Source organism: Lepidochelys kempii, chromosome 6 (assembly GCF_965140265.1).
Source record: "Lepidochelys kempii isolate rLepKem1 chromosome 6, rLepKem1.hap2, whole genome shotgun sequence".
Classification (NCBI taxonomy): domain Eukaryota; kingdom Metazoa; phylum Chordata; order Testudines; family Cheloniidae; genus Lepidochelys; species Lepidochelys kempii.
In genome coordinates, this window is record NC_133261.1 from 79680953 (window position 1) to 79691355 (window position 10403).

Sequence of the window (10403 nt, forward strand, 5' to 3'; positions counted from 1 at the left end):
GGAACTGAAGACAGTATTCCAGGTGATGATATACCACTGACATATACCAGCATGGGGATATTTCCAATATTACTCTCCATCTCATTCCTTAGGTGCCCGAGGACTTTATTTGTTTAATTGCACTTGAGCACAGCTCTTTAGTGAGTTGTCTACAATGTTGCCCAGATCCTTTTTGTGCGTTCAGTGATCTGCCTGCAAAACATCCCTATAGAACGATCAGACTTTTTGGAATGGTATCAGTCCCCCAGGCAGCCTCTCCACCTGGACTGCTTGATGATGAGTGCGATATTAAAATGTTTCACTAGGAGACACACCTCCACAACCCATGATCAGCAGAGAGCCAGGAAACTGCCTTTAAAACATAACCCTTTGGGACAAAACCTGAACTCCCTCTGGATCAAAACCTCCCCTGTCCGGCTAGGACAAGACTACACATCCACCAGAGCTTTGCCTAAGGACTTACTTTGGCGCAAGATAAGGGAATTGGCTCCCAAGAGGACGGGGGTGGGGGGAGAGATTTGGCAGATCTCTGTGGATGACACCACCGAGCGGTCCCTACCCAGGGATTTTCCCACTGGGCGGGGGGTTGCTTCTCTCTGTTTTTTATATAGTGCTTTGCTGGTGAGAGGCAGAGACAGACACCCCTTCCCTCCCGCGGCTCCCCGGCAGCATGCAGCAGCAAGCGGCGCGCTAGCCAGAGCGCTCCCGAGAGGCTGCCACCGCCGCTGGTGCCGCTCCGCCCAGCGCCGCGGCCCGGGGAAGGAGGCGGGGTGGGATTGAACGGTGGGAACTGAAAGCTCGGCCCTGGGTTTCCCTGAGTCCCGGAGACTCGGTGCCATCCGGGGGGAAGAGTTTGCACGGCAGAAACCGTGCGAGGGACGAGGAAGGCGAGGGCGCAGCGGCCGCTTTTCAGGTTGCTTTCCCCCCAGCCCCTTGTCTAGCCGGGGCGCCGCCGGGTCCCGGGAGCGCCGCGCTCCACCTCCCGAGTCTGCCCGGGAAGTCCCCGCGCTGCCGGCTGCCGGCTGCCAGCTGCCAGCGCAGCTGTTCTCGGGAGGAGCCTCTCGGGCATTTCCCCTCAGCGCACTGCAGGCGGCAGCCCCCCCAGCTGGGGTGAGGCGTCGATTTGCTGCTGATTCCTCTCTGCGGGCTCAGATCCTGGTCCCAGTGAAGCTTCCTGGGAATTTTGCGGTGAACTTAAGTGGAAGCAGGATTTGGCCTTGACTATAACTGGGATTGTCCCCCACCCCTTTGTAGGAAGTGTCACCGCCGTAGCCTTTCCTTTCCCCTGTAATATGGGGAGTTTCTGTACCCTTTCTGCTTTGGGGGGTGGCGGTGTGTTAGGGCTGGTAGAAGTCACTGGTTTTTCACAGTGAAAAAGATGGTATTTTATGTAGTCTTTTCACTCTTTTTGATTTATCTGAGGCATTATTTTTAACCGTTGGTTTACTTCTCTCCAAGAACTAGCATCCCAGATTGTGATCCTCTAAATTTTGGGCAGGAAGGGAATAATTCACTTGTAACGTCTGATCCCAAAGGTTTAAAAATGTGTTTAAATGGAGGTGATCATGGATGTATCTGTAAAAGGTGGGCATGGGGTGTCAGTTTATTTAAGTTTTTTTTCAAACATGGTACCAGTCTGATGCTCATTGTTTCACTTTTATTTTGCTTCATAAAATGTTTCAAAAAAATTATGGTAAAATCAGGCGAGAGGGAGAGTGTTATCCTAGTCATGTAAACTGTTCTGCTTTTGGCCCATTTGCAAACAACTGTGGGTGGAGACAGTGTATCTGGTAAACAGTATTTTGTACCAGTGAGAGCTATACCTTTTTCCTAAAGGAAAGTTAGTGAAGAAAGCCAGGTTATGCTATGTCGGACATTATGTTCACATTCTTATCTCTGTATCTTGTAATATGTATCTTTTAAAATAAGCAGCTAGGCTTGTGCTTGCATGTTCTGTAGATAATTTTACAAGATACATTTAGAGTTCACAGCAAAACTCAATTTTGGGATCAGGATAATTCTTCTTTTTATTTTAGGGTAGAGAGTTAAGTATGTCTGAATATATATTAGTGACAACAGGGCAGAACTCTTGGGCGAAGTGAAGGCCTTCTTTGAATTATATTTTTGGCCTCAAAGTCAGTGAATATTATAATACTTGATTCCATACCTTTATGGTTAAGATGAAATGTAGTATTGGCTTAATATCTATTAGGACTGCAATCCAAAGACCATATCCTGGTTATGTGGAGAAATAGATCTGATGATATTAATTAGTAGTCTATTTGTCAAGGCTTGACAAGGCAGCGTAAATGATGATTCCAGACTTGGCTTCTGCTCCTTGTTTTGCAGAAGCAGCCCATTCATTCCCTAGATGTGAAAGGTGTATGTTACTGTCAAAACAATTGACTTTGGTCACTGCATGGCCTCGCTTTATCAGGCTGTGCTGGGAGGCCCATCCAGTTCTTTTCGTCTGGATATGGGCCTATGAGAGAGATGAGGGACATGAGAAATTCTGAAAGACAGAAAACTTAATCGTTCTGAATGTTGTATCTACCACTTCAAAGAAGTGTTGCTCTACTGTCAGTAACAATCCTTGTCGTGCAAAGGTACAGCAGAATTTATGGAGGTAAATAACAAGTGGGGGAAAAAAACCCATCCAGAGTGAGAATTGCAAGCTTTTCAGAAGAGTATTTCTGAAATACTATAAACTAGAGTAGAAGGAAGTAGAGCTGTGATAGTTGGATGTTCGGTTCTCAAAAACTGGTAGTTAATAAATTCACTTGAACTTCCTGTACATAAAATCCAGAATTGGTATGAAGGAGAAAAACTGGAAACCTGGGTACTGCTCCTCTCCATATAACTCAGACTGCCCCAGTTTATTACTTTCCACTTAACTTTGGGGGGGTGTTAATCTTTTTAGATATTTCTTTCTAAATGTTTAATATTAAAGGCATTAATTTTAGGCATCACTTCTAATCTTTGGAAAATTTGGATTCCTGAAGTTTTTGTGTGCATCTGTGTGTGTTCTAAAACAAGTCAGACATCTAGTGTTTTGTGTTCACTGGTGTACTCATTTTAACACAACTTGCTGTGAATAATATCCAAATGTGTGTACAATGAAATGACATTATCGATAATTATTGAAGGGGTATTGTATTGCTCAGAGAATTGCTTATGGGTTACAGAATCCATCACCCCTCAGGCACTGGTTCAAATGTAGGTCAATTTCAGAGTGAACAAAAGTTTTTATGCCATTAGATGGTTATTGGGTGGTCCATGAAATAAATTGGTAATGTGAGTCTAGTTTCAAAGGGACAGCTGTTCACATCCCACAAATTACTAACAGTCAGTGCTAGTTACCACTCTTTTTGCAGTTTTAGCAGAGAGGTCATCAACTTGAATGGACTAGAAGTTTGAGTTATACTTTCCTTCCTAGAAGTGAGGGTACGTTGGTGAGGTACAGAAACTTGTATGGTACTTGTTCTCTGGACTTCAGTTTAAAGGACTGTTAATTTGGCATGTCTCACAATTTAACTTTTTACAATTTAACTATTATTTTAAGATCCAAGAATCTCCTAGGTTTTTTTCTCCTTCCTTCATTCTCCCAAATGTTACATCAAGTATATAAGCAAAGCTGCTAATAACTAGTATTATTTACAATGATGATAGTGATAGAAATGTATTGCAACCCCGCCCCCCTCACCCCCCAAAAAACAACTTTTTTTTAATGAAAATAGTGTTTTTATATATTTTTTTTACCATAGCTGAAATCGATATGGCTTTGGAGTAACATTCAGTGGTAATAGGGTGGATTAAAATGAATCTTTGTTACAGGTGACTGTTAACTGACTCTCCTCTTCTGTAGAATAGTCCAGTTTTTTCTTAACACATCATATAATTTGTGGCTAGTCTGTTAGGAAGCATTTTAAACCAAGTTAAATATAGCTTACACTAGTTAAAATAACTGCAGTTGTTGTCTGGAAAGGCAAGAGAAAATTAGTCCCTAAAATACCTGTTTTTCTCATTCTTACTATTTTAGGGATCCGTGGAATTTAAGGAATCCTTCTCTAAGATAACTTTGCTGCTGTTCTGGCCTTCCTTCTAAGTGTTGTGATGGTTTCAATTGAAGTACATTTCTGAAGAAACTGACCAGAATAGGACTCTTACTATTTTTCAAAATGTTCAAAATTCAGCAATGCGTAACCGCTAACAAGATACCCAGGAAAAGGCCATATAGATGTGACATCTGCTACAAACAGTTTGAAACACCATCAAAATTAGCTAGGCATTATCTTATACACACTGGTCAAAAGCCATTTGAATGTTATGTATGTCATAAAACTTTTAGACAGCTAGTCCATTTGGAGAGACATCAGCTAACCCATAAACTTCCTTTTAAATGCAACATTTGCCATAGGAACTTCAAAAATTTAATTACTTTCTTAAAACATCAACAGCTTCATAATGAAAACTACCAGAGTGATATTAAGCAAGCTAAAAGATCAGTGGATGCCAAGCAAGATAGGCTGTTGTATGGAATATTGCATTGTTCTATTTGCCAGAAATCTTTTACAACAGAAGAGCGGTGGATGCTGCATCAGTGCACAAAGTCAGATCATCCGCACAGTGCCAGGAGGAGAAAGAAAACTCATATGTGTGAAACATGTAACAAGATGTTTCCATCACAATCTAAACTGGAAAGACACTTGCTGATTCATACTGGCCAGAAACCTTTTAAATGTTCCTTGTGTTGTAAATCTTTCAGGCAGTCAACACATTTGAAAATCCATCAGCTCACACACACAGAAGAGAGGCCTTTCCAGTGTTGTTTTTGTCAAAAGGGATTTAAGATGCAGAGCAAACTCCTGAAGCACAAGCAACTCCATGTCAGAAATAAGTCTCTTCCCAGAGTCCTTTACAGAGCAAAGACTTCTAAATACCCTAGACCTCAGAACTCACTGGAAGGAAAAAGGGATAATTTTGAGAACGTTGATACTTATGAGTCCCTGGAGAATGATCCACTTGATGTTCACTCTATTTATATTGTACCTTTTCAGTGCCCAGTGTGCGAGCAGTGTTTTGAAACAGAGCGGGTTCTAAATTTGCACAAATGTTTTTACTTGAGAGATGGCAAAAATTCAAACAGTGGCAAATCAGCCTACAGCCACAAAGCCAACATTAAAAGTAAAGTCCTGATGAAGCTCAAACATGCTGGAGAAAAGGCATCAGATTTGTCTCTGTCTGACAGAAAAAAAAATAAAACAAGTCACTTTAAAAGTTATGACCTGTTTGCATCTAATGAGCAGCATTCTGATCGGAATGCTTCCCCTAAAACTTTTAAGAATTATCATAGCAAGCTTGTCAGGCACAAAATAATTAGCAATAAAAAGAAAAGGACATTTGTCATGCCATTATCCTGGCAAGAGCACCTACAAAAGCACAAATTAGAAATTAATTTAAATGGTATAATTACTGGTGAAAACATGTTAAACATGGATGATTTGGTGCATAATAAAGATGACTCTCTTTATGGTTCATTGGATGCTGATTTCTTTGATAATTCAGAAGCAGCACTTCACTGTGCTTCTTCAGCTCCTACTAAAAATATACATAATAGACACAAAGTGTGTAAATGTGACAGATGTGAAAAAATCTTTCCTTCTTCATCCAAACTTCAAAGACATTATCTTATTCACACGGGACAGAAGCCCTTTGGCTGTAATGTTTGTGGGAAGACATTTAGACAGTCAGCTCACTTAAAAAGACATCAGCTCACCCATACTGAAAAAAGACCATATAAAAGCCCTGTTTGCCAGGTGGAATTTGAAAATCTGAACAAACTGTTTAGTCATCAGGGAGATCACATTGAATTTAAGTCTCCTCAGCCTGTGGGTTATTCCAAAAGACCTTCACAGGCATCTGGCTTTCCAGAATTTGAACTGATTCAATCAAACCAAGCAGCTGAAATCAAAGTTGAGCTAGAGTCTGGGGACTTTGTTCTTGGCACCAACAGTAGAAACACACAGCCATATTTGTGTAGTAAATCGTTGGAAATGGAGCAAAGCCAGTACAGTCACTGGTATGATTTTTCTGGAGGTATGGAAAAAAGTGAAGCTATTAAAAAGTTTTATCAGTGCAGTGTCTGCTTTAAAACTTTTAAATCACCTTCCAAACTTGAAAGGCACTATTTAATGCATGCTGGACAGAAGCCATTTGAATGTTCAGTTTGTGGTAAAACTTTCAGACAGGCCCCACATTTGAAAAGGCATCACCTTACTCACTTTAAAAAGAAATCCTAAAGATAAAATGGCTGCCAGAGTTCCACTGAGTGGGATAACAAACACTAGAAGGTATTTTGTGTTCAACAAAAGTGGAAGGTGTCCCATGAAACTGATTGGTTTTTAAAGTCTAAAACTTTTGGATTACATAATTATGAACAGGCTTACATTAGATTGACTGACTGATTTATGGAATGTGACTACTTATGTTAAAGAGATGACCTGAAGAAAGGTTAATGTACGGTTTTCAGGCTGTCTGCTTATATATTTTGTGATGAATAAGGGTTGATGTTTGAAAACTTCCAGCATTGTTTTTTTTTTTTTTAAATTGTGAATTCATGTAGTTATTGCATAAAAATGTTTCAGCAATCTGTAATGCCGTATAAATCACATGTTTAAAAGTTGTGCCTCTTCCCTATCCGGAGGAGTTAATTCATGGCAATATGCTTTCTGACTGCACCTACCAAATAGCAAATGTAAAAAGACTGTCCTTGACCCACTTTACTTTGTCTCCGTATATGCTGAAAGCATAAGACGCATACTGTGCCTGGTCAGTACTGTTTTTCTTATGCTCTTGTTTGTTCTGCAGACCAGGTAATACAAGAGAAAAAGAAAGGAGTTGGAAAAGGAAGAAGTGGAGGACAAAGCCCAGAGGGAAAAATAACTTCCGCAACAGTAACATGAGATTAATAGAGATAATACTTACCGGCTTTAAGAGCTATGGATGAAGAGTGCTATGTAAGAGTTAGGTATTGAACATATGCACATTAAAATAATATTAGTGTTCCTGAGTCAATACAGTCCTCTTATCCGCATTTGACTCTTCCAGTTTTGTTCCCTGCCTCTTCTAGCTTTTTGGGTCAGTCTACACAATATTCATGTGTTGTTCTGCAACAGAAGTGGATGAGACTCTTAATTAAGCTCCAGGTTGTTGGTGGGTGGTGGTTGTTGTTGTTTTTTCATGTAATGATGTCATTAATGCGTCCCCTTTCCACTCAGCCACCTTGTCCTTAGTTCCTTTGCAAGGCCAAAATTTTGAGTCATGGCCTCCTTGTTTCCTGGTAGTGCACACTGCACAAGTTAAGGAAATATTCCTTCGGATGGGGTAAGATGATGACTTCCTGGCAAGACTGTCAGTTATATTCCTTTATAACGTGAAATAACGGGACTGTAAATGACAACTAGCTCCTAACAAGTAAATCCATTTTTGTATTAGTAAAAGCTGTAGTTACAGTATGAATGTTCTGGTAAGTGTTGGTGTATGACCACTTTCCCCCTTACGCTGAAAGAATGGGTGAGCAAAAATAGTTATGGACATGCTGGGGAAAGAGACTCTGGGAACTTGCAGATAAGAATGAAGTTAGGGTTTTTTTTTTCCGCCTCAGAAAGAAAAGCTGCCTGCTAAAGTTTCTTTGTTGTGTAACTTCTCAATGCTTGAACCCTAAAGTTTCCAACTAACAGAAAATTGGTGAGATTCTTTTAATTGTTTAAGTAGATCCAGATTTATTTAAATGAACTCTTTTTTTGACTTATATTTGCAGTCTTTCAAGTGACTAACCTAAGTCTTACAATACCAAATATTATATAGCTATAAATGAAGTGAGGATTTCCTCCTATCTGGAGATTGTCTCCCCCATATGAGAGAGTAAAAATAGAAAAATGGTCTTGCTGGTATGATCTCATACTTTGCTATTGGTTATACTTTTAGACTTTTCCCCCCCTCATCTCCTGTCCCTCTTCCAACATGATTTCAGATTGTTTTGTATCGAGAGGCAGAATACCGTAAAAAGTGTTTTGGAGGTGTGCTGTAGGCTCTTTTGAAATACCTGTAACAAATCTTTTTATTTATGTAGTACTTTTATTGTGCACTTCATTTGAAGACTATAGAGATGTGAAGACCAACAGTGTGAAATTTGATATGCAGAAAGTAAAAGATTAGATGTCATAGTAACTAACACCTTGCTGCATGTTAGAACAAAAAACATGTTCGGTTTGTTTCTGAAACCATTTTTTCTGCTTGACAAAAAAAAATAAACTTTTCAATATATATTTAAAAAGAACCAGACTTTTCATGTTTTAAAAAGTTTTGAGAGTCAGATTAATGACCTGAAACAAGGTTAAAGTAGAGAGCACTGCTATTAATTGGATCAAATTTGATGGCTAGTCTGGGGAATACAACCATGGTAACTTCTTAATCTCTTTGTACAGACCTAATCACTCTAATGGAATATACAAAAGAGCATTTTAATAACTACTATAAAAATACTAATATACCAGTACTTTATTATCTACCAGATACTTTTTTCCCTACACTCTGCATGTATAAATATTATGGAGAGACAATCTCCCCCAAATGAAGGTAACATACACTTACTGTAAGTGTATTTTATAATTGATTATTGCCCAGACACAGTTAAATTTTTCAAGAGTCCTTTCCTTTTCAAATTCTGCATACATGATCTGTAGTCACTGGGCAATTCTTTGCCCAAATTTGAGGTGATCCGAATGAGCTGGTTTTGATAGATGGGAGTGGGGTTCAGAAAAACGGGTGTTTACTCATGTTTTTAAAAGTGAATGCTTTTTTTTATGCCTTATCTCAAATGTAGCTTTTCCTAGAAATTTCAATAGAGATTTGAAAGATCTTGGAGGGACTTAATGCACAAGCCCAATTTTGAGATCAGGAAAGGCACATTAGGAAAGTGGTTATTTTTAGAATCATGGAATAATTGTTAGGGCTCTAGGGAACTTTTTAAAAGGGGTCTTTTCCCTTGATTTAGTGAGAATTTTATTCAGCCCCAAGTTAGTGGTGAAGACTGAGGGACTGATTTTCCCCTCCTTTAATTCCATTAACTATCAGAGGAATTATGCAGTGGAGTGAAGTGGAGGATCAGGCTCCTAAAACTGAACTGGAAAAATCTAGGAGTGTGAAAAACTGGCGGTTTTGAAGTCACTGGCAACATTCCGATAGGGCCAGGATTTTTCCCTATGTCTCTAGGTCTTTTCCTTGCAAAGATAGCCTTCGGAGTGCAGATTTATGTCCAGGCATGTTAACTCTGCATTTCCATTCATTCTGGTGTCCTAGAAGTGTTTAAATGTAACCTTCATTCTGAATTCCAGGCTTTCTAAAGATTGTTTAGTTTAACTTTTGTTTCTACTGATGATATCCTACCACAAACCTGTGGAAAGTGCACAACTGATGTGAATTACTGGCTGTCCCGAGGAGCAACATGAAACCCCATCTGAAGGAGTTTTCTGGAGTAGCAGCCAACAGGCAAACCTGTAGGATGATAGATTCTGAGGGCTTCATACTGCCATGGAAACCAGGGGGAGGAGCCAGGTTGCCCTGGGGAAGCACAGAGCAATTTTTGCTATTTTAAACATGTTTAAATTACACTTCATATTATTCATTAGTATGCCATGGTCATTTTGCATAATGCTTCATGGCAAATACAAGACACCAGTCTTTGAAGTATCTTTAGGAGCATAATCATTGTCCTTCTGTTTCATGAAAGGGGACTCATGTCTAATAGTAATAAGCTGCTAGCATAAAGCAATTCTTTTTTAAATAGCTAAACCAAAGGAAATTGTAAACAGGAAAACAATCAAACAATGGGTCTCTAATGTTAAAGTTGAGATTTCCCCAGGGAATCTAGCAAACTACATGTTCGGCTTTGAGAGAAACACACTTCATATAAGAAAAAGACCTAATTTAGTACAAATAGAGGGAAGAAGGAAAGATATTTTGAAAATAATACAGATAAGTGTGTAATTTCAATTAAATGGATCTTGGCTTGTCTGTGGAATAGCACCAAAAGCATTACTGTAGATAAATAACAGACCAGAGAGACAGAATGATGCTGTAGTCTGGTAGTTAGGGCACCCAGCAGGGAGTTTAGAGACCCACCGTCCTGTCTCCTGCCTTCAATGACTGTTTATCCTTGATGGAAACAGCTTTAATGGGAGAGATTGAGGGAGCCCTGTATCAGAATATCCCATAGCTCAATGGTTAGATCATGCTCCTAAGAGGTAAGAAACCCTTGTTCAAATCCTTTCTCTCCCTCGCACGGAGTGGGGGTGGGGGAAATCAAACCCAAGTTTCCCACATCCCAAGTGAGTGCTCTAATC

At 39.7% G+C, this 10403-nt stretch overlaps 1 protein-coding gene across 3 annotated transcripts; it reads left to right on the forward strand.

The window, feature by feature from the left end:
* Nucleotides 1–703: 703 nt before the first annotated feature.
* On the forward strand, nt 704–8798 carry ZNF770 (zinc finger protein 770). 3 transcript variants are annotated; one of them, XM_073348889.1, is made up of 3 exons: nt 704–913; nt 4040–6096; nt 6868–8798. In XM_073348889.1, the coding sequence occupies exons 2-3, from the start codon at nt 4179–4181 to the stop codon at nt 6960–6962; spliced, it is 2013 nt and encodes a 670-aa protein (XP_073204990.1). In that variant the 5' UTR covers nt 704–913; nt 4040–4178; the 3' UTR covers nt 6963–8798. The 3 variants fall into 3 exon arrangements, with proteins under 3 accessions (XP_073204990.1, XP_073204989.1, XP_073204988.1); XM_073348888.1 differs by adding an exon at nt 1459–1584 and having other exon boundaries at nt 707–913; nt 4040–8797; XM_073348887.1 differs by having other exon boundaries at nt 707–913; nt 4040–8797.
* The last annotated feature ends 1605 nt before the right edge of the window (nt 8799–10403 follow it).